This window comes from Neomonachus schauinslandi, chromosome 9, assembly GCF_002201575.2.
Source record: "Neomonachus schauinslandi chromosome 9, ASM220157v2, whole genome shotgun sequence".
Lineage (NCBI taxonomy): Eukaryota > Metazoa > Chordata > Mammalia > Carnivora > Phocidae > Neomonachus > Neomonachus schauinslandi.
Window position 1 is genome coordinate 38,417,848 of NC_058411.1, and position 25,212 is coordinate 38,443,059.

The window sequence follows — 25,212 nt, forward strand, 5'->3', positions numbered from 1 at the left end:
TTCTAGTACTCACGGACCTGAAGCTGTGCTCTCTGCATTTACACAAGCCTCTCAATTCCTGTATGCAGGAGGACCTAAGGGCACACATATTAAGAATACAAAATGATACCAGGCAGGTTCATCTTCTAGTCACTCTTGAATAAGTATCAAAATAGGAACTTCAAAACATCCCTCATTGAGGGACACTTGGCAACTAAATTTCTGAAGCTGGCAAAAAGCTCAGGACTCTACACCTAAAATCTCCTTCCTTCAGGGACCCAGTATCAGACCCAGACAATTGCAGTGTCAGGAGAAAAAAGGGCCAGTAGAGCACCAAAGCAGATTCCATCTGTTAGCTCTGCTGTTCCTACTGTCATGAAGGTGGAGTTGTGCAACAAGCACATTAATCCTTAGGACCAGACTCTTTCCTCTTGCATAAGAATAAACATTTTGAAATCCTGAACTTTATAACTTATACTATTATAACTATACTATGTCAGACCACAATTCTCTCATGCCCAGAAGCCATGAGACTGCTGAAAGCACTGAACTGTGGGACTGAAGACAACGTCACCTCCTCCCAGCAGTCTCTCAGCATCACAGTTATGGTATGTTAGCGCAAGAAGAGACCTCAGAGATCATTTGGCTCAACAACTTCATCTTATATGTCTGTAAAAGCAGAAAAGGATGAGAATGATCTTAGTGACAGGAGAAATGGAAATAATCTCCACTCTTTATTTCTTAAGATTTATTTATTTATTTGAGAGAGAGAGAGAATGCACATGTATGCGCAAGCAGGGGGAGGGGCAGAGGGAGAGAGAGAGAGAGAGAAGCAGACATGGGGCTCCATCTCACAAGCCTGAGATCATGACCTGAGCCGAAACTAAGAGTCAGATGTTTAACAGACTAAGCCACCCAGGCACTCCTAATCTCTACTCTTGAATAGTTACTCTTGAGTTTTTGGTATTTTTCAGATACTGCTTCATTTTTCTCAAGATGGTGCTTTCCTTTACACTCTCCTCGTCACAGGATTGAATTTTAAATTCCTAATATAAAAATAACTTTATTGCAAAATGTAATTTCACTATCCCTGGCTTGGCTACTGGTTATTATTAAACATTTCTTGTACTTATTAAGGTACATTAATAAAGACAATTGTAAATACAGTGCTTTTCTTTATCATTCAACTACAGGGCAATTCAGTAATGCACACTAAAGTTAGTTTAGATTTGATATGCATGTCACAGTCAACTGAATTGTGTTTGGCAATGGATATTTTCCAAAGAACAGAGATGATTAAACTTGGAAAATTAAACCCAGCCCAAGAAATACAAACCAGTAAAAAGTAATCTCAAAAAGCACATATTGAAAATCAAGATTTTAGAAGAATATACTAACCTTAAATTTTTTCTTAAGGGGGGGAAAATGAATTATCTAACAGAACCCCTGTTTTCCTACTATAATCTAAATATACATTTCTTTAAGCCAAAAGAATTAGAGTAAAAAGTTTTTATACTTCCTAGAAAACTTGTTTGATCTGTGGATTTAATTCTATATGATAAAAATGTTTCAAGTATGAAATATAGAGTATAAATCCTTAGCTGTATTGCAAATGCTTTGGCATGCAGATGCTTTTTTCCATATTTTAATGAAAACCAGATTTATTTATAAGTTGCTTTAATTTCATTCTCGAATAGACTGGAACAAGAGTATCATATGTTCTGAATTAGGATCTTACTCACATCCCATATCAATTATGTAACTCAAATGCAAGACAACTTAATTGTGTCAATCATATTCCCCTGACAAGATCATTAAATGTTAACAGAGAGCTTCCAACTTTTAACAGCCATAGATTTTTAAAATATAAATTATTCTCTGAAAAGTACAGATGCCTCATACAAGTTTGGGATAAGTATTACAGCTTCTGACTTCTAACAGTAATTGTTGAAATTAGAATATTATGAACATACGGTTTCTTTTTTAAAACATCTTTATAAAGGCTTATATTTCACAAAGGTACATCAAATCTCACAGAAAATAAGCACACCTGAAAGACCTTAAGTGCAATTTATTGTCAATCAAACCCTAAAATAAAAGCATAACAAAATCATATTGATCTCGGAAGAAATATAGCTATACAACTTTATTCAGAAATAAACTGCCCTAGATAGTTGTCAATTACCATAACATTTGTTTCTTAATTATTTTACAGCATTAAGCTTTAAAGATTGATGGTTTATCTGCATTCTTACCAATTAATATAGTCTCTTATTGATGTTTTTTTACAACTCTAAAATCCAAAATAAGCAAATGTACATTACATGTAAAACAAGATGAGACTGTTAAAGAGGTGTGCAATTTTCATCAAAACAGAGATGATGCCAACTGGCCACAGTATTTTGAAGTATAGCTTTAAAAATCCATTTCTGACCTATAAAAAATACCATTTTAATCAATTTTCTACTAAAATGAGTAAGATGGGGGTTAACTTTCATTTTTTTTTAAACAAAACAGAAAAAAAACCCAACAAAATAAATGATAATTGATTTATTTATTTAATTTTATTTATTTTTAAAGACTTTATTTATTTATTTGACAGAGAGAGAGACAGCGAGAGAGGGAACACAAGCAGGGGGAGTGGGAGAGGGAGAAGCAGGCTTCCTGCCGAGCGGGGAGCCCGACGCGGGGCTCGATCCCAGGACCCTGGGATCATGACCGGAGGCCAAAGGCAGACACCTAATGACTGAGCCACCCAGGAGCCCCTGGTAATTGATATAAAGAGAAAGCTATGGTAAAAGTATCACATTTAGAGAAAGAAGACCTAAGTTTTAATAGCAGTTCTGTCTCATACTACCTTAATTATTTCTAAAATTTTATATGCATGGTTATCCCTCCTCTTTCCATGAAGACATATCACAATTTTAAAAAAATGTAAATAGAAGTCACCAAATTCAGGAGCAAGAAAAAGGCAAACATCTGACAACTATTAGGATTAACAGTCAAATTCGACTCTGACCTCCCTGGCAGAGCAAACAGGGAAAATTCACCTTTAATATATTTATTATTATTGAAATTTCTTTATTTTTAATTGAGGGTATATTTGACATTCAACATTATGGAATTTCTTAATTCTCCACATTTACACTATTGCTATCAGCTTACAAAAGCATGTATATATATAATATCTTATTTGATCATCTCAACGACTTTGTTAAGAAGGTAATACTGGTACTTCCATTAAGCCAGGTGAAGAAACCTCAGGCTCAAAATTAAGTTATATGGCCAGAAGAAGTAAAATCAATTTCCTGAGGTCACTGACATGGATAGAACACATGTCTCCTTACTCTTAGTCTAATATTCCTGATTCTACTTCTCATTGCCTTGAGTTCTTAGCCCTAAACTATAAACTAAATTTGTTACATAGAATTTTTTGAGTAACAGAAGTTGTCCTGAATATTTTTACAGCAAATGAAAAAGTGAATTTCACATAGCTCTTTCTTAGAGCAATCGTATTCACCAAACTAAGAGCATAAAACTTAAAAGCAGACAAAGCAAGGCAGTTGTGAACATCAAATGTGATAATGAATGTGGAAACCCTATAAACTGTAAAGTACTATACAAAGGCACAGTATCTTCTGATGATGAAAAATCATTAAGGACTTCTGATTTCTATTCAATCTAAAGTATACCATACTTTCCTTATAAATACGTATTTGCAGTTGTCTAAGAAGAACTTTTTCATGGAAGCCAAGTTGTAAAACTTAAAGAATTTTGAAAACTTGCCCTGCAGTCCAGAACAAGTCCAAATATTAGAGCAAAACAACCAAATATTTAAGTCTAAAAGTCTGATAGGTTTTTGTATTGTGGTTTAGAAATTATGTGAAATAACTTGATGACACTTAAAAGAATTTATTCTGTCTTTTAAAGTGTATTTTTCTCAAAATTTCTTTTTCTATGCAATGAAAGGAAAAGTATAATAAACTTGTTTTTTCCCCATAAAAAGAGATGAGTCAATAGTCTTTAGAACCCAGTATTTTTTAAATAATAAAGGAGAAAGGAAGTATAATGTGGTTTAGTATTGTTTACAATATTGTTAAAAACCAGGAAATGAAAATCATTAAGTCTCTGCAAATCATTTATTTTTTTCAAACCATGCTTTAGAATAGAAATCTCACAAGTGTGGTTGTAACTTTATCACCGTGGTTTGCGGAGAAGCGACCACAGTTATGATCCACTCCCCTTCTTTGTTTAAGACCTTTACTCTCCAAACTTCTCACCATCCCCCATTCCCTACCTCAATCTTTCATATTCCCAGAAATTTCTCCTTTGCTCTTCTGCAAGAGATAGTTCCTCCCTGTCCTGCCCTATTCTATCACATCATTAATAAATATTTATTGAATTAACAAATTAATGGATACAACATGAAATATTTTCTCTTACCCAGTATGGTCTCCCGACAAAAATTCTGAAATAGCAGCAGGAAGCTCTGTTTTAATAATTAAAAGATAAGATGACATAGCTGCAAAAAGGATAAAAATAGTTCCTATTAGAATTCTATATTTTTAGCCATTTAAAGAATAATCTATACAGAAACACAGATGTCCATTAGGGCTTTGACAACATGTGGAAGATTAACTCCTACTGCACTATCCCAAAGGTATATACACACCAGGAATGGAGATAAGTAACTTTGTAGAGAATAACTGGTAGTTCATTAAGTATCCTTTGCTTACATTTCAAGCCCAAGACAAACTACTTAGGTAGAGAAATGGTCTTAATTACAGGCCATTTATAAATGAAATTTTCTTTGAAGTTCTGCACAGATTTGTATATGTTATTAACCCTGTTCAAGGCAACAGAAGTTAGTTTAGCAACAACTGATATAGAAACAGGAGTTTAATAAGTACAGCTAATAATTCTGATTACTTGTTTCTTCTTACTAGAGAGAGACAGCTCCCCAGAAGTCTCCCTCCCTCCCTCTCCTTCTCTGCTTGCCCCCAACACACGTTATGCACATTACAAAATAAAAACAAAATGCATGAGTTATATTTTAAATTGTCCTCTAAAACTGATTAGAAAAGATTCAATGGAAACCATTAAGCATATTAAAGGGACAAAACTTACAACTTCTATTCCATTTTATTAACAGGGCTCATCTGTATTATGCAATCACATCCTGAAGCTAACATTGTTTCTTACATTTTATCTGACAGGATCCAAGAAAGAACTAGCTTTTACAGCATTTTAATAATGATCCTATATCTGAGGTAGCTATAAAAAAAACACAAATCCTATAAACCTTCCATCATATATTAGGAAATATTTTAATATGGTTACAGAATATAGAACTCATTTATATGTAAATACTTGAGTTTAAGCTTACATATTTAAGTATATAGAAACCCAGATGACTGGAATCAGAACTTCAGTTTAACAGAGTAATAATCTCTCTTCCCCCCAGAGATTAAGGATATATTAAAGAAGGACCAACAAGAATATATTCAAGAAGAATAAAGAGCGTACGCTGTACGCACGTTAATTTTATTACTTATTTATATTTCAGGAAACATTTCACTTTCTCCTTGGACCTACAAAAACTAAGAACACAAATGAATGCCAAGTCTGAATGGTAAAAATTGATTAAAAGGCTCAAATGTTTAAGAAAAGTATGTTTTTCTCAAACAACATATGTAAACATAGCTAAATTTTTCCACAATTATTACAGTGCTGTGTGACTACTTAAGAAAAAAAGGAAATATACTAGTTTGTATATAAATTTATATGAAGATAGACAATAACACACAAACAGATACACATAATTTTTTAAGTAAAATCATGTATCCATGGCAAAATAAAATTGAGAACAGTTAATACTTCTCTGCAATGAAAATACCTATATACACATTTTCCAGTTTGTGACTATTTATTCTTCCCCAAAAGTACAGTTGCTGAAGTATAGCTTTTTCCCCAACAGAAGTAGAGTACTTCTTCAAACTCTTTTTGTTTGGGGACATTACAATTGATTGTATATGAAAAGGTGTTCTGTATTGTTCATACTGTCAAAAGGAAAAATGCTATCAATTTGGCACAGAACAGAAGGAAGGTTTAGATTAACCTCCTCCACTCAAGGATTTGGGGTCTTTGTTTATAATACTTTATCTATCCCAAAGAATCATACACATATGGTATAATGAAAATCATGAGCCGAATTTTCTGAAACTGGCCTAGAGCTGTTTAAATGTATCTTGCAAGGAAAAAAAGGAGGCAAAAGTACCTTGAACACAAGGAATGCAGACTTCCTATACAATGTAATTTATTATCTGCCCATCAGTCTTTCTTGCTTGGATTAATCCAACACCACATGCATTTCTAAAGTTTCAGACATTCATCTCTTTCAGTAATTTTCTATTATTTCTTTTAGATCTTTAGTTGTAAAAGCTTCAATGAATATGATATCATATTTCTTTCTAATATACAATCTGTCATTCTTCCCAGAATTTCTATTAGCCCCTGGCTAATCATTTGATCACTTTTATCCTCTGTTGTAGCCTAAACTCTTTGGTTTTCAAATGGGAGTCCTATTTCATTAGATTCCAGTCTGAAGAATCATGTATATTTCAAGAAACATGAACTCACCAAACATATGTTTCTCTCTCAAAAAGAGATCTCAGCATACACAATATAATAAAACATGCAAAATACTGCTTCTCTCTTAGGGAATGGTGGTGTTTGTTTTAAGAGCTACAAAACCACACAGCTCCCGATGAGGAAAAGCCCCACTGATTAAGTAAGTAAAACAAAGAAAGCCACTATCCTTTTCACTGTCTTAATTATTTTTTCTTAACCACAAGTAAACTTCCATGCAAGGACTAGCACCTTAAAATATTATATATAATACAGAGAAGAAACAAAAGAGATTACCAAATATACAGTAACTTAGGAAATACATCTTAGATTTACATAAAAAGGACAGTTAGCTCAGTAAAATAAAATAGAAAAGTTTTAAAGATATAATATCAATAGTAAGGCTCATATATCCATGGTTTTTAACCAAAAGGTTCACTAGTTCAAACAGCTGCCTGCCACACCTCTTGTCTCATGTCTTCTATTAATGGCATAAGGAAGTGTTTAAAGACTTATCTTAGAGACAGGTCATAAGCAAGAATTTGTAAATGATTTTTTGCTGACAACAATACATACCATAGACTCCTAATACAAGACACACCATGTTGTACTCTAAATTAATAGCTGTAACAGGGTCATCCATTTTAGCCATGGTTATGGTTAAGTGATTCTGGCCCCTACACTAGCAAGCCAGAATTGGTGCTAGAAGACATACCTTGAAGACAGGTATTCAAGCCATTGCAAATCATTTAGTTTTACCACATTAACTAAATAAGTATTCTTTTTGCCTTCACTTTAAACATAACGAATAGAACTCATTTAATGGAAACTGCCCTGGGAAGGAGATAAATAAAATCTGTCAATCTAATCAAAACACAGAAATTGAAAGTATTCTTTGAAAACCATGTGGAAAAGCAACTGTTATACTAAGAAATGACTAAAATAGGGTAAAATTTGATTAGGCAATAGCTAGTAGTAAGGTATTAATATTGGTTGATCTAATCATAGAAGAGAAACACATGAGCTGGGAACATGGAGGTTGAAGGGAGAGATGTCAGAAACAACAGAAAAGGGAAAAGGGCCCTGTGAGAAAAGAACCACAAGAACAGTGAACATTTTGGAGTTCTGGATGCCTATTCCATGCTTCACAGTATTCTAAGTGATTTGCAAGCTATTTTCCCAATTAACCTTTACCACAAAACTGTGAGGTAGATATTTATTTCACAGATTTAGAAATGGAGGCATGAAGAAGTAACTTGCCCAAGGTAGTGATGGTAGAAACAGTCAGTCTGGCTTGAGAAATTTGCCCTATTAACTCCTAGGGAAAAGTGCAGCAGCAAAGTGAAGAAGAAATCACCACAGCAAAGAAAAATAAGGGAAGTCTGTCAAGACCACTCCCTAGAATTATTTTTTTCTTTTTTCATTGGCATTTAAATAACAAATTGCTTACAAATGCTGAATTCAATAGTTAAGGTCAAAGAAGTTAATGAGAAGTCTTAAAAACACTATGTTCATTTCACTTTGACATGTATTTTCAATGTAATTTACTTCAGCTTTGTAGCTGGTTTGGTGAAGCTATTAGTCCAAGATTCCTCAGATAAGCTAAGGAGTTTCCTGAGGGCCTCTATTGCATCTACCACTATGATTCTAATGCATCTGCAACTATTATTGTAATTCAGAGGAAAGAGCTTCCTATTCTCACATATTTGAGATATTAACACCAAAATGAAATGTAAAAAAAATTAAAACAAAACATGAAACCAATCCCTCTTCCCAAAAACCCTGCACTCTTATGGACCATTTTTCCCAGGACTCCTTAAAAAAATATAAAGTCTCATTTGGAGTCTGGGCCTAAGAAATCATTAGTTTGCAAAAATAATTATCCTTTTTGTTAAACTCTTAAAATGCACATATGAAGATAAGATTACATACAGCTATTTTAAAAACAGAATTAGGTTTTCAGCACTTGGAAGAAGTTCAGCAACTTCTTAAAGGATTAGTCAGCCAGCCCTAAACAGATGTACTATGGGAAGAAATAATAAGTTTGCCTTTCCGTCTGAGAGATTCAATTTTACTTCAAACATGTTTTTAGTCATGGATAGCAACAGGTTTATTCTATTCAACACATCTGATTAACCTGGTGTTCCTCCTAAATGTTCAAATGCCAGTGAAAGTCTATCCCCACTCAAAATAGTACACAACACAATCTCTTTTTCTAAAACCCCCCAAAATGTCATTTCCTTAATTTGCTCATAAATGGAAATCAAAATATATAGAGGAAAATTTTCCCCATAACCCTAGGAAAATACTTATCTTTGTTTTATCATTTATAAGATCTTAAATTTGAACACAATGGGAGCAGAATATCTACAATTCTGAAATCCTATAATAAATTTCAATAAGTCACAGGAATAAACGGTACAGCATAATGAATACAGTGGAAGATACTGTAATAGCAATGTAACAGGACAGATGGCAGCTATGCTTGAGGTGAACAGAGCATAATGTATAAACATGTCAAATCACTAAGTTGTACACTGGAAACTAATGTAACATTGTGTGTCAACTATACTCAATAAATAATTTAAAAAATTATTACTAAGAAATATATTACTTCAAAATCTTTTTTTAAATTTTTTAAAAGATTTTATTTATTTATTTGACACAGAGAGAGAGAGCACAAGCAGGGGGAGCGGCAGGCAGAGGGAGAGGGAGAAGCAGGCTCCCCGCTGAGCAGGGAGCCCGATGTGGGGCTCTACCCGAGGACTCTGGGATCATGACCTGAGCTGAAGGCAGACCTTGAACTGAGCCATCCAAGCGCCCCTCAAAACCTTTTTAAAGCGACGTGTTGCCAGTAAATTTTATCAAAGGAAGTACTTGTGGGGAAAAAAAAAATCTCCTTCCAAATTTCCTATATCTTTCCTATTCTAAAGCTGTGCTTTCTAGAATTTCTGGACAGTACTGTTCAGGCTCAAAGAAGCTATAGTATGTCTACAGATGAGCTGACCAGCAGATGGCGTTGTAACAGCACGCCCAATCCCAGTCTCCCAGGGGACAGCACAAACTATAATAAACATCTAAAATGACTTCATTATCCTATTTTAAAAAAAGGGCAGAAAATAAAACTAAATAGTTCCTAATTTATCTATACTAAATCATGAATTTTAAAAATACTGAGAATTTGAAATTTTTATAGTTCTGAACTGAAAATGATCTTATTTATACCTGATTATGGGATTTAGAAATTGTGCTGCTTGAGTACAAGAAAGGGCTGCAGAGCAGAGTTTCTCTTAAGTTTTCCAAACTGAGGTGTTAATCAAGACTGCTGGAGTAAGGTTCATAGGATCTGTGCTAGACTGGAAAATCTGGATCATTCTAGCAATTTCAGGAAGTTCCAGTAAGACTACTAATGTTTAGGGCTCTACTTTCACAATATGTATCAGTGACTCGATCTTTAATCTCCTTTAAGGAATTGGGGCTTTAAAGAACTAACATGCTATCGATAGTGGTCCTTCATATTTTATAAAGAGCAAAGTAAGGATTTAACTTACTCCTCAGAGCCACCCACCTTTCCACACTCAATTAACTTCACTTTATCGTGTACTTCTACTTCACAGGACTTTCTCTGGTCTGATTAAAAATGATCTGGGGTTTATGGTTTGGTTTCTAGGAATATTTTAGCCTACTAAGTGGTCTATCTCAAGAGTTCAGATGAATGTGAAACTAACTACTTACTTTGGTTTTTAGGAAAAGAATCTCATAATGCAACACAGCTAGAGGAACCACGTGGAAGCTACGTACACTTACTTGCTACTAGGGCACTTACTCCTTTTGCTAGTAGCCTACCAAATTCAAACACTAAGCCAGAGTTGTCTTGCCTGTAACAGCATTAAATATTAAAATTTCCAGATGTCTCTTTTCTGACTTTGTGTCCCAGCAGCAATGACTCTCAGCAAATGCCACTCCAGCGACCGAGGAAATGGGCAGCCGAGGGCTATCACTAGGACTTATTTCAGTCCCCTAATTCATGATTGTGGGGAAGAGATCAGGAATTGCTTGGAAGTAGTAAAATACTTGCTAGAGGGCTCTCCAAATTCCAAAGACAAAGGTTTCCATAAGCTTAGGACAAGAGTGCTAAATTTAGTGAGTCACATTTTTTTCTATCATAAAGTTTAGAGACTATTCAAAGACACTATATTTTTCCAATCAATTTGTTAGACTACATCAATGCCCTGTGACTAATACTTGGTGCCTCATTGATGCTGGGGGAAAAAAAGGTTTCCTGTAAGTTCTGACAGTAAATTCTTCCTAAAGAAACTATATACTCACTAATATATTCCATGGTCTCCTCTTCCCAGCTGATCAATTCCCTTCCTCCTAAAGAAGCACCGAGCCAGGTTGCTGGCTTTTCCTTCTCTCTCTCTCCTTCTCTTATTCCTTCCTTTCTTCCTATAATATTACTTACTAAATGCCTACTATGTACTAGGTACTAAGAACATAAATGAATGAGCAAATTACTTAATTTATGTAATAAGGAGATATAGGGAATAACTGGGTCTTCACTGAAACATCCATGTAACAAATACTGATCAAGAGCAATTCATAATCATTTTGAAAGGTCTCTCTGTTCCATTTTTCTCATAGATTCATCAGGGGCATAGAATCCTAAGAAAACTGAAAATGTTTAAATGTTACAAAGAACAGAAGAGTTAGGAAGCATTAATCTAAGACATGATTATTTAACCTGAAAACAGATTTCAAAATATTTATATTCTATTTTACACAAGATCGAACTCTCCTCTTACTTTCAGCCTTTTAAAATTATGTAATTCCAATCTACAAATCACTCTATGAGTTTTCAAGTCTTTCTATCATTTGTATAGTATATAAAATTATCTCTTTGAGGCAAAATCTTAGACTTTTAAGTAGAAATTTTAAAATTCAACAAATATTATTTACTGAGTTCCTCTACCAGAACTTAGGTCAAGTTAGGAAAACGAATAAAAACACATAGTTCCTATCCCCAGTGAGTTTAAAAAATCCACAATATTTATTCTTTTCACAGGTTTTCACACACTGTATCACAGCAGAAGGATAAAGGCTTTAGAAGTAAACAGCGAAATTGAGTCCCAGCTTTATTAAGGGGTAAAGGTAAGTAAGTTATTTATCCCCTCTACGCACTGACTTCTTCCTCTGTAAGATGAGGATAACATCATCTCCGTTGAAGAGTTTTAAGTACAGGGGCGCCTGGGTGGCTCAGTTGGTTAAGCATCCAACTTGATTTCAGCTCAGGTCATGATCTCAGGGTTGTGAGATGGAGTCCTTTGGCAGGCTCCGTGCTGCCTGGAGCCTGCTTAAAAATCTCTCTCTCCCTTTGCCCCTCCCTGCTTGCTCGCTCTCTCTCTCAAAAAAAAAAAAAAAGTTGTAAGTACAATTAAAGTGTCTAGTAGAATGTTTGACCTAGATAGGATATATTATATCCATTTTTCAGTTCTAACCAATCAGGGCAAAAACTCAGACAATTTATACTAATAATAATCATCCTATCTTTCAGAAAATGGTATCAGAACCAGATTACATGCAGATGGGCATGTAAGAAGTATAAAAATTTAATGTGATGCTATACACTTCATATCATCTTATAAATATCCAACATGTTTCTAATTAAGAAAAAAGGCAAAATCCATTTTGAAGAAATAACATTATATAAGTCATACGCACAACATAATTAAGAGCCTCCCAAATCAGTATGCTGCTACTTCACAAGCATACATGGCCTAGTAAGTGTTTAGGACTTCCACAGAACCAATTTATATCAATCAAAAAACTCTTTCTTAAGGCTCGAGTCCCTAAACTTTAACCCCAGAGGCTCAGCAGCTGCCGTAAAGGGAAGTTTGAAAAACTGAGACTCCCCTTTTCTGACAAAGAACAGCATCCATGAAAGCTTTTAGAGCAACAGTTGATTTGTGAATTACCTAAGAAAAGACCACATCATCTTTTGAACCAAGTATAACCCTCCTACTGAACCACCTGTAATAAAAATATTTCAATACTCTGAAGGAGTTAACATGCCTCCCAAAGTGCCAAATTAGAAGTAGAATTTTGGGGTAAGAAGGGACCTTAAGTCCCTGTTACCCATCCTATTCCCACAGCAATTTAGCTAAGAGGAAACTGAAGCCAAGAGAGTGAGGGAGGGATTTCCCCAAGATACATGGCTATCCGGTGGCACAGACAGGAGTAGACAGAATTCAAGGTACCTGACTTCCAACCCAGTGTTCTGCTCACAAGAGCAAGCTTCTACTTCTATTATAATAAAGGAATGATTTATGCATATCTGGCTAAGACAACAGAAGACAGCTCTGAAAATACGTTTCAGTTATTACTTAGTGGGCTCAATAAATAAACTTTTAGCCAATATGAAGAAAATCATGAGGACATTATTTTAAAAACTAAACATTATCAGCTTTTCTGAATTTGAGGGACATTAAAAATTACTGTGACTGGGGCGCCTGGGTGGCTCAGTCGTTAAGTGTCTGCCTTCGGCTCAGGTCATGATCCCAGGGTTCTGGGATCGAGCCCCGCATCGGGCTCCCTGCTCTGCCGGGAGCCTGCTTCTTCCTCTCCACTCCCTCTGCTTGTGTTCCCTCTCTCTCTGTGTCTCTCTCTGTCAAATAAATAAATAAAATCTTTAAAAAAAAAAAATTACTGTGACTGTCTCTAAGTCAATTTTTCTTCTTTTTTTAAAGACATTTATTTGAGAGAGAGAGAGAGAAAGGGAGGGACTGAGGGATAGTGCACACACATGTGGGGGTAGGGGCAGAGGGAGAGGTAATCTCCATGGGGCTCAATCTCACAACCCATGAGATCATGACCTGAGCAGAAACCAAGAGTTGGTCACTTAACTGACAACGCCACCCAGGGACCTTAAGTCACTTTTTCTTAAAAAAGATTATAATAATATAAAGCAAACAAGCACATCAACATACTTAGAGTTGAGAGAATTGATGATTTACCTTCCACCAGATGCAGGAATCCTTTCTAGGACATTCTTTTTCTAGAACTTTTTAAAATTTTGTGTTCAGCTTTTCAAATATTTAAAGCTAGTGATCAGTCTAGCCATTCCTTTTTCTCTTTCTTGATAAATATATGTAGGATATTAAAAAGTACTTGGACATAGCTCATACAAATCATATTCAGCTCTGTTCAGTTCAACAAAGGTTTATCAAGCCCTAGGTATTGTGCTAGGTTCTGGGAGTACAAAAAGAAATGAGACCTAATCCTTGCCCTGGAAGAGCTTACAAGAGAGTAGGGGAGAAAAGCATATACAGAAATAGCTTCAATCTAATAAAAAGTGCTAAAATAGATCATGTACAGTAAGAGATACAAGATTAGAGAACAAGGAAGGGATCAGAGTGAAGGGTACCAAGAATACAACAGTGGGCATTTTGACAAGGTCACACATTTGGATCCAAATTCCTGGATTGAAAATACTATATATTTTCATATATATATATATATGAAATATACATATTCATATATATATATACTATATATTCGGCTCAGGTCATGATCTCCGATCCTGGGATCAGCCCCAAGTCGGGATCCCTGCTCAGTGGAGAGTCTGCTTCTCCCTCTGCTCCTCTCATTTGTTCATGCGCGCACTAGCGCTCTCTCTCAAATGAATAAAATCTTAAAAAAAAAAATTCTACATAAAATGCCAAACAATTGTTCAACCTAACCTAAACAAAATGTGATGGTTCTTAGTAATAACATAGAGTAATGAGGGACTGAAAATATTAAAATATACACTAGTATTAGGAGCACCTGGGTGGCTCAGTCATTAAGCGTCTGCCTTCGGCTCAGATCATGGTCCCAGGGTCCTGGGATCGAGTTCCCCCATCAGGCCCCCTGCTTCTCCCTCCCTCTGCTGCTCCCCCTACTCTGTTGCTCCCCCTGCTTATGCTCTCTCTCCCTCTCTCTCAAATAAATAAATACAATCTTCAAAAACATATATATATACACTCGTATTAGACATTACAAGTGCATACTTAAGCAACTATATTTGCTAAAATAAGAAAAATTATTCTAAAGCAGATCAATGGCATTATACAAATTCATAAAGGAAGAGACTGCTTATTGGCTTTTAGTGTGAAGATGAAGTAATGTATGTTAGAAGGAGATTATTTGGTATGTCACCCACGAAAGCATTCTTCTCTTTTTTCCATGAACATTCAAAGAATTAAACATGAATGTTCAGGATTCCCAAAACAATAGCAAGTATAATTTATTGTTGGAATGTTAATTTTTTCCTTGACCAAGAAACCCATTAAAGATGGAATTTGGTTGAGTACTACTTAAAAGTAAAATAGCTCAGATCTCTTGAGTATCAGAGTTGAACTTTATTAAAGCTGTCATCTTTAAATTATTTTGAACTATTACACATAAGAAATAAGATTAAAATTACTCTGACCATACAACCTTGTGTAAGGTCCAAAATGCATGTCAACCTTCCCTGTGTGTTTTCCTTTAACCTAATAGCATTTATTTAGTCCTCCAGTAAATGGTAAAAGAAAATTAAGACCTTGTTCAGCACTATATAACTTTTTTTTTAAGATTTTATTTATTTATTTGACAGAGAGAGACAAAGCGAGAGAGGGAACACAAGCAGGACCCTGGGATCATGACCTGAGCTGAAGGCAGATGCTTAACGACTGAGCCACCCAGGCGCCCCAGCACTATATAACTTCTTTACAACATATACAAACACGACTCCCATATTTTGGATTTAAATGTTTAATACATTTAGTTAGTAACTGTCTATAATTAACAGTAATTTTTGTTTCTACATGGTTCTGGATATTGGGATCTTTTTTAATGAAAACAAGATACAAGATAAATGTGAGAACGGTTCTTATTTGCTTCAGGTTTGTTTATTTATTTACTTACTTACTACGTATTTATTTTTTTATTTTTTAGAGAGGGTAGGGGTGCAGAGAGAGGGGGAGAATCTTAAGCAGACTCCACACCCAGCACACAGACCAATGCAGGGCTCAATCTCATGACCCTGAGATCATGACCTGAGCCAAAATCAAGAGTTGGATGCTTAACCAACTGAGCCACCCAGGCGCCCCAGGTTCGTTTATTTTTTAAACTACCTTGTCGTTTTAAATTTCTTGGTTATAAGAGGACACTGCTTATCTACACCAGATTGTTCACAGCCCAGGAAATGTCACTCCCTCTGAAGCAGTATATACCAATGCCATAATGAGGACAAAAGTAGAGGGGAAATACTTCAGAATCACCTGGAGAATCTTTCCGAACTGTACCTTACCACTATCACAAGTACAGAAAGCCAATGCTTTAGAGGTGTATTGCAGACCTAATAACAAGACTGAAAGCAAGGATTTACCTGAAACTAAATTTAGAAGCTACTGTCTTACAAGGACTGCTAATAAAAAGGATCTTAAAAAAAAGAGAGTAATGAGGACAACGCTGAAGTTTTCTGAAGATATCTATGTGTGCAGAGGTTCAGGTTCCCAGCTAGACCTGTAGTAAGGCAATAAACAAAAGGAAGAAATCACTGCCATCACATTTATGCATAAGCAGTGCACTTTCAGTTTCTTACCTCCAATATTCTGAATTAGGACGGTGCCTGCTACTGCCACCTATAAAAGAATAAATGTATTCACAGGATGAAAGAAGAAATAAAAGGATCAGTATTTTACTAAAATCCAATAACCCATTACTAAAAAACAGATGCAGAAGTGAAGAGAAATTGAAAAGAATACATTGTCAGCCATTTGTAATACATAAAACTAATTATCATCACATAAAAAGCCCTTTTTTAATAGTTCCATAGTTACCATAAAGAATGCTTTTGAAAATTTTCTTGGCAGTCATTTTAAACAGTTAAAAGTATTAAAAACTAGTAATTGGTGATTATCAAAGTAGCAAAAAATTGAAATTAAATCTATCTGGTCTCATTCTCCCTTTTTCACTGCTTTAGGAGGTAAAATGAGACATTGCTTTAGTAGGTCGACTGCTACAGCTTGAGGTGTGCTGTGAGGATGCTGTTTTGCATAGAAGGAAATTATATAGTCTCCTGAGTGTGTTAGCATGGCAAAAAACAAGCTTTTGAACATCCTGTCCCAGGAATTAGTGAAGTCGAGAGCAGAAAACTCTAGAGCCCACATATTCTCAGATCTGAAATTTTAAGCAAACTATTTCAAAATCAAGAATATGGAGTGGGCTTAGTGTAAGAAAGAAGAAGGTCGTGAAGACTGTAGTCTATTGGAGAACTCCTCCCCTTTCAAAATGGGGCACCTGCCGCTCAGCTCTGGCCAGCTGCTGGCATGTGAGAATGTGGATCCAATGTAGCTCTAGCTTCTACATTTCATTAATTTTTCAAGGAAAGTCAGAAACTGAATTCTTTCAAAATTTCATAACTCTTAGTTGGCAATCAGTTAAAAATAAGAAAATGTAGGCCAAACCAAATATGCCTAAGGACTAAGTTCAGCTTGTAGGTTTGCTGGTTTGTGATTCGGATGAGCTTCCTGGGAAACTCAAGACACCTTATCCATTCTTGGTAATCAGATGTACTCAAAGGAAATGACTAGATATTCTACTTCCACTTGGGCCTTTCAATCACATAAGTCTTGGTGGATCTGCACCCCCAATGGATATTTGGAGTGGCCTAGCTATCTAGGATCATTCAGTTCATGGACTGGGAACAGATCACCTCTCAGACTCCCCTCTACTAGGAATTCCATCAGTGGTACATCATTTGCCTATCCTGGAAACACTAGAGGCCTTGGGGTCTGCAGAGTAGGGCTAATGATGGAGTAGTTGGCACTCTAACTTTTCCAGAAGAAACTTTGCATGTCAACTCTTTTAAAAATTAGTTACAAAATGTCATAGTTATTTGTGAAGACTATTTTGAACTTTTGCACACTTTTATATACAATTGATAGCTACTGCTATCATACATGAAATTTTGATTTCTACTAATATATTGCAAAAAACAGTAAGATCAACTTATTCATGATTATCTTTCCATCTTAAGTGCTGAATTTAAGCACTTAAGATCTACAAAGTCAGTATGTCTATCTACCTATCTATGCCTTCAGTGCCTACTATAATGAATAGCACATGGTATTTACTCAATAAATATTTGCTTGGTGAGCAGATAAATTATAGACAATTTTAAAAATCTTTCTTAAAAAGTTCAACAAATTTAAAAATATTTCTTTAATTCTCAGAACACTGTTATCTTATTATGTCCTATCCATATCTGCATCATATATGGAAAGAAGGAAATAGCAAAGTTTCCTTTTTTTAAATATTTTACTTATTTATTTGACAGAGAGAGAGAGAGAACAAGCAGAGGGAGCAGCAGAGGGAGAGGGAGAAGCAGGCTCCCCGCTGAGCAGGGAGCCCGATGCGGGACTCGATCCCAGAACCCTGGGGTCATGACCTGAGCCGAAGGCAGACACCTAACCGACTGAGCCACCCAGGTGCCCTGGAAATAGGAAAGTTTCAACCCAATTGTGGAAGTGGAGAGGAAGTATAAAAAAGGCAAACTTACAGCAACTCCTCAGTTAGAGTATCCTCTGTCTGTGCACCTGCCTCCTAAGAACTGAGTGCCTACATTAATGATAATGCAACTATTCTGGAGTTTTAGAAAGGGAAAGGGGACTCTCAATTCTTTTAGATTCTGCTGCTATTCAAGGAATGCAGGAAATACTAGTGTGAAGTAACAGTGATGATGCTTAGAGTCCTATTTATAGATCATATGGAATTAATTTGAGAGTTTTCTTATACGTATAAATAACATTTTCTTCTTCCTTGGTTAAACTGGATACAGGAAACTGATCATGATTATATGAAACATCCCTGTCTGCAGGAAAGAGAAACTGTTACCAGGATGATTAACAAAACCCTTTACCTGCAAGTAACATATTCTCCATTTTGTTCAAGTTTCAAGTTATTAAGACAAGGTTAAAACCATGAGGCTACACAGCATGATTTAAATATTCTTCTTATACTTTAAAAAAAAGTTAATTTGAATGTAAATACAGGTTTTCCCCTATCATGTAGCTATATCTTTTTCCTCCCAGACTCACTTCTTAGAAGTTGGTTTGGCCATCTTTAAGATTAAAAACAAACACAAAACACAAACAACAGTTTTACAAATGAAAAGAAAAAGTCCTATTTGAAACCAACATGAAAATGGGTTTTAAAAGTATGATAGATCTTCAGAAATAAAGTACTACAGTACTCACAAAAATATTTAACTCCTGATTAACTGTGGAGGAAGACACTGTTTTCTCTACCTCTCAATTTAGTTTAATATGCCTATCACAAACGAATGCCCAATAAATATTGCTGTCATTTCTATTATTCTGAGGAGGAAAAGCAGTTGATTTAGAGTCTGAAGTTCTACAATGTAATACTGGCTTTAAGTAACTGTGGACATATAGGCCCCTTCATTTCTCTGGGCCTTAATTTCCTCACCTATAAATGAGGGAATAGCTTGATCATCTTTTAGCACTGTTCAGCTCTTAAGTAATATAATCTTCTAATTACCAGTTTTGTAAATAGTCACGCTATAATCTTAATTCTATGCTTCTTTCTTTTCCTATCTTTATGAGGATTTACTCAGTTAATATAATCAATTTTTTAAAAAAGATTTTATTTATTTATTTGACAGAGAGACACAGCGAGAGAGGGAACACAAGCAGGCGGAGTGGGAGAGGAAGAAGCAGGCTTCCCGCAGAGCAGGGAGCCCGATGCGGGGCTCTATCCCAGGACCCTTGAATCATGACCTGAGCTAAAGGCAGACACTTAACGAATGAGCCACCCAGGCACCCCTATAATCAAAATTAATTTAAAAAAAAACTTAAAACAGGCCATTGTTACAGCTTTAAAATTGTTCAAGTCACTGCTCTCCTTCATTAGGGTGAAAAATACTAATATATTTAAGTGTCGAATTAAATTTATTGATGCATTTTCCAGAAGGGCATATAGAGAGATTTCTTCTCTTTGTCTTCCTGTTCCCATCATTCTGTCTTTCTTCACTTTAGTTTCCTTTTAATCCCCTAATTTCTTTCTCTTAAATATACCTGTCTCTTTTAACTAGAAATGGAAGGAAAAAAAAATGTCTCTGGATTTTGGAGACAGTAAGGAGAAAAAAAAAATTTTACCTTTCCGGGTAATCCAAATGCAAAGAGTCCAAGATCTTCATAAGATGTCACAGCTGTTAAGAGAGATTATAATTTTTACTTTTACACAAAACTATTTGTGTGCCAAGTCCTAAAGGTAAGAAAGCTATTCTACTACTATCGTACAGCTATTGGATGGTCACATTAAATTTAGAGCAGAAGTAACCACTGCTGGGGGAAACTTTTGGAGACTTACAGTCTGTAAGGATAGAGTCGTACAATAAGTAGAGCTTAGCAAATTGCAAGGTTATCTACTTACCACCCAGCCTGCAGTACAGTAGTTCAAATGCACTGATCACTCAAGAACAACCCCACTTCTCCCTCAACAGTACTTGCATACTACACTATCTAAAAGCAAGCTTTCACTGGCAATAGTCTCTGAAAACTGCATATATAAAGGTAGATAAAGTATGAAAGCTGTATCATACTTTCAGAGACATTCATTTTTCCTTACCTCATAATTAGTAGGGCATACACTTTCTTTTTTCATCATGAGTATGGAATTACATTTTTATTCCAGATATTTAAGAAATGCAGGCACAGAAAAGATGAAAATTAAATGGCTCATAAAAGAACCCAATTTGTCCTTAGCCTGTATAGCTTCATGTTCTAACTAATGACACCACCAGTAAAAATGAGAAGTAAAAACATTTATGTAATCCTATAGTCTGAAAAGTGCTTAACCTTACAGTACTTACACTAAAAAGCAGCAGACTAGCAGATGCTAAGGCTTGGTACAGCAACACACTTTTCCTATTGAGTCCAAGATACGGTTCATCATTTTTTAAAGCAAGTTTTAATATATTCTCTCAAGAAATACATGGGTTTTCTTTAAATTATCACTAACTTAACAAAAATCTCCTCTGTACTTTTATATACAAAGACTACCAGGTTTGTAAAGTTAAGCATTTAAAAACCGTTTATGGCCTTTACATGTTACACCTACAAAGTTGGAAAGAAAACTGAAATGTTGAAAATATAAAATTACTAAAATACTAATTAAGAACAAAAATTATAGCATTTTTAATTGCAAAATTTAAATTATTAACTTTAATCTATTATCAGAGTTGATGGATGACACAGGTATTTTTTTTAAGTGTATTTATATACTGCTAAACACAGTGAACAAAGACAATTTAGTTTTGATTTTGGGATATATAATTTGATTATAAGTAGGAACCTTTATACTTTAACAATGAAAGACTTCTACAATAATCTTACAGGGGTAGATTTTGGATATATTTTAGAACATAAAAATTAAAAAACAGAGTTACAAAATGAAGAACTGGAATTTTTTCCTCCTTTGTGAAATGCCAAAACTCTTTTTTCCAAATATACATATTCTAAAGTGAATGTCATCACAAAAATTAATAATTATTTTAATCAATAAATCTTTACTAGTTTAATTTTCTAAACATAATTGATAATATTATATAGGGGCACAATTCCTTAAATTTGACATTCCAAAGCCTTGGTATATATATTAAACCAAAAAAATTGTCTAAATGTTAGCTTCTATATAATTTGACACTGAGAAGGTAAGTTTGCTGAATATTATGTGTATGTGAACCAAGTTGCCAGAATGTCTCTGATCTGACACTAAAGCATGAGATTAAAGGAACATCATTGTTCAATTTTAGCACTCCTCTTTAATATTATAGTTAAAATTATTATCTGGTTTTTTTTAAGATTTTATTTATTTGCCAGAGAGAAAGAGAGAGCACAAGCAGGGGGAGTGGCAGGCAGAGGGAAGGGAGAAGCAGACTCTCTGCTGAGCGGGGAACCCGATGTGGGACTCAATCCCAGGACCCTGGGATCATGACCTGAACCGAAGGCAGATGCTTAGCCGACTGAGTCACCCAGGCGCCCCTATCTGTTCTTTCTTAAAAAAAACTTTCCTTCCAAGAACTTAAAGCAAGGAGCCTTTTCAGTGTCACAAATGGGAATATACTGAATAACTTGCTTTTAAAATGACTTATGTAGAGGTTCTCCGTCAATAAGCAAGTTATTAAGATGATACTGATCCAAAAATTTAACTAAGGTTTGCTTTATTTTTGAACAGCAGAAAACAAGTATAGATTTATATTTAGTAAACATGAAAAGCTAATAAATTTCCCATAAGCAAAAGTCATAATACTGAAGGATTCCAAAAAGAATTGGTATTTCAATTACCTAAATAAATTAAACATTTATTAATTTTTATATTACAACACAACCTTTATTATCACAGAAAATATAATCAAACTAATAGCTTAATAAAGATAAATGTACTTGCAACTTCTGACAGTAGTGGCGTACATTTTAGCAATTTCAAACTTGCACTCTATCTCCCAAATCAGCACGTCTGGCTCGCCATTCAGTTTTGTTGCTGTCATCATACTTCTTTTATGTTGCAAAAATTAGAAGCATTTTCCCATGTCTAAGACATCATGAGTATGAATAATGGCTTCTGGCTTAACATTGAGGCTTTACTAAAATATGTACACAGTCAGACAAATGCTTTATCTCTACATATTCTAATTTTTAATGGTTTTCTGGACCATCTCAACATATAAACCCAAACAACCCTAGTGAAATATTTTTAAAGTTCTGTTCTATCATTTGGGCAGTTAAGATGCTAGTAATAGTGTAAACTGGTATGATGTTTGGAATACAGTTTGAACAATGAGTCTTTAAAATATTTTTAACATTTGGGGGCGCTTGGGTGGCTCCGTCGATTAGGCGGCCGACTCTTGATTTTGGCTCAGGTCATGATCTCAGGGTTGTGAGATCAAGCCCCTTGCCAGGCTCCAAGCTGCTGCTCAGCATGGAGTCTGCTTGTCCTTCTCCCTGCCCCTCCCCCAGCTCACTCATTCCCTCTCTCTCTCTCAAATAAATAAATTTAAAAATATATATATAACATTTTACCCCTAGAAGCTTGCATCTTAGGAAATAAGACTAAAATCACAAAACATTATATGCAAAGATTATCATACATAATTTACACTGAAAAAAAAAAAATCCCACCACAAACTACCTAAATGTTCAATAATGGTAAAGTGGTTAAGTATATTATAGTAGGTATACCTGATACATAATAGGTAGCCATTAAAAACTATGTTAATGGTAACATGAAAAATGTCAATATTGAAAGAAAAAATTGATTTGAATATGATCCATAAATTAAAAACGTAAAAAGAGTGGGATGAACTATAAACTGGTAACAATGATCATGTAGTCTTCTTTCTTTGTCTTCCTTTTTTGGGGGGCATTCAAATATTCTACAATGACCATAATGGGCTGGTGGAACTTTAAAAACCATACTCCTTGTATAGTTCTATTTCCTCCACCAAATATCGGATGGGGTTGATTTAAGCTGCAACTTTTAATCTCTTGTTTAGAAAAGTATCATTTGGTCTCCTAATAAGGTATATTTTTCTGCTCTTTCATATGATCAATGTTTCAATATCTTATTTATAAAGTGAAAATGTTTTGAGAGATCTCAAAATAAGATGTGGTAATGACCAGTCACATTAGAAGCATATTCCTACAGAATAGGAATAACATTAGTTATGAAAATTATAAAATTAATTCAGTCTTTTACAGGAAACCATACAAGCAGTACTTGGCACAATTCTCCTTAAATAAATAACTGAAAGCAGTCGTTAGCAATCTATTTTAGGAAATGATTTTTTGATATTAAAGAAATCAATGCTATGTTTTCAGGAGGCAGAAAGGCTGTAAATCTTAACAAGTAAATTGGGGGAAAATTTCTTCTTTAATGTACCATCAAGGCACACGATAGTGCTATTTTGGCGAGACCAAGAGTTTGGCTCTACACGAATCATTTGGAAAGCTGCTTCCCATAAAGTCGTGGAATACTTCCAGCTAGTTACTCCAGTGTTCCGTCTGCTTTGTATTTTTTCCTCAATGAAACAGGACAATTAATAAACTCTGGTTACAGTACAAAGCCCAAGTTTCAGCAGCAGCAATATTATCTTTGGATCTGAACTGAGGGACATAAGTTATTCAAAAACAGTTCAATTCTCAGAAAGTTGCCCATTTGGAATGCACCCTTATTATTTTGAAATTCTTCTCTTTCTTGTGCTTTCCATCATTTTCCTCTCACCTTTTTTCTCCCTAATAGTGTCATGCAGGTCATTCATTTATTGAGTGTCTACTATGTAACTGTATCACTACTTCTGACCTTTCTCAATATGTAATTAAATGTCAGTTTACCCACTAAATGCGGCATGATTCTAGAGAATTCGATGAAGGAAAAGAAAAGAGAATACTAGAATACTAGAAACATTCTCCTTTCAAGTGGCACAGAGGTTGTGATATTGCATGTGTAGAGAAAGTTCTAGGATCCCAATATACTGCTTGGCTCTGCTGTGAACATTTACATAATCTTACCCTATAAATGCTATTCATTAGTTTTCAACTTTTAGACTCAACTTACAGATAAAATGTGAATGACTTACATATGATTACAAAACAGAAAGTAAATATTGCCAATCTTGACAATATAAAGGTGCAGCAGGGAAATATGGGAAGTATGGGAAATAGGGAGAGGACAGGTGAGAGAAAGGATAGGGGCACTAATATATCACATAGTAGAGTCAAGGGATGCTCTCTGAAGTCCATGGAACAAAAATAAAAATTTAAGCATATTAGAGTTACAAAATAATCAGCCCACACAGGTGGGTTATGATACCTATAGGAATTTCATTTCAGATAGTAAATGGAGCACTAAGAATTTTTTTAAGAAGGGTGTTGCAATGGGGGCACCTGGATGATTCAGTCAGTTAAGCATCTGCCTTCCACTCAGGTCATGATCCCAGAGTCCTGGGATGGAGCCCTACATCAGCTCCCCACTCAGCAGGGAGTCTGCTTCTCCCTCTGCCTCTGCCCCTCCCTCAGGTCATGCTCGTTCTCTCTCTCTCAAATATTAAGTAAATAAATAAATAAGAAGGGTGCTGCAATGGACAGTGTTGAGAACCACTGCTCTAAAGGGCTTATGTAAAAAAAAACCCAAAATGGTGAGCACAAAGGATATATTTTACTCATTTATTTCCTCATCACTGTTAACAATTAAAATCCTAATAAGAGAACTATAACCTTACTTTAGGAAGAGGAAGTTAGGGGCTATGCTCTTTTTCTCAGTGGGCTCTAGGAAGGACCAAAATTCTCTTTGGAAGCAGCAAGTGGTGAATCCCAGTATCTTCTTTGACTCTTTTCAACCACCTCAGTTGCTTCTCACTGGTTCAGCAAAAACTCCAAATTCCTTAGATGATACTTGTCTATCTCTTCAGTTTTCTTTTCTCTTTTGTAACTCATGCACAAATAGTAAACTATTTTTGGTATCTTGAATAACATATATAGTACATACTTTTCTATATGCCAT

The 25,212-nt window shown here is 35.1% G+C and overlaps 1 protein-coding gene across 1 annotated transcript in view; it reads right to left on the reverse strand.

The window, feature by feature from the left end:
- SLC38A6 (solute carrier family 38 member 6) overlaps positions 1-25,212 on the reverse strand; it is a 63,211-nt gene that overhangs the window by 25,544 nt on the left and 12,455 nt on the right. The window contains exons 4-6 of the mRNA XM_021701440.2: positions 19,809-19,861; positions 16,232-16,271; positions 4,423-4,501 (exon numbers count right to left, since the gene is read on the reverse strand). Of these exons, the coding sequence (XP_021557115.1) occupies positions 4,423-4,501; positions 16,232-16,271; positions 19,809-19,861 (172 nt within the window). The remainder of the gene's footprint in view (positions 1-4,422; positions 4,502-16,231; positions 16,272-19,808; positions 19,862-25,212) is intronic.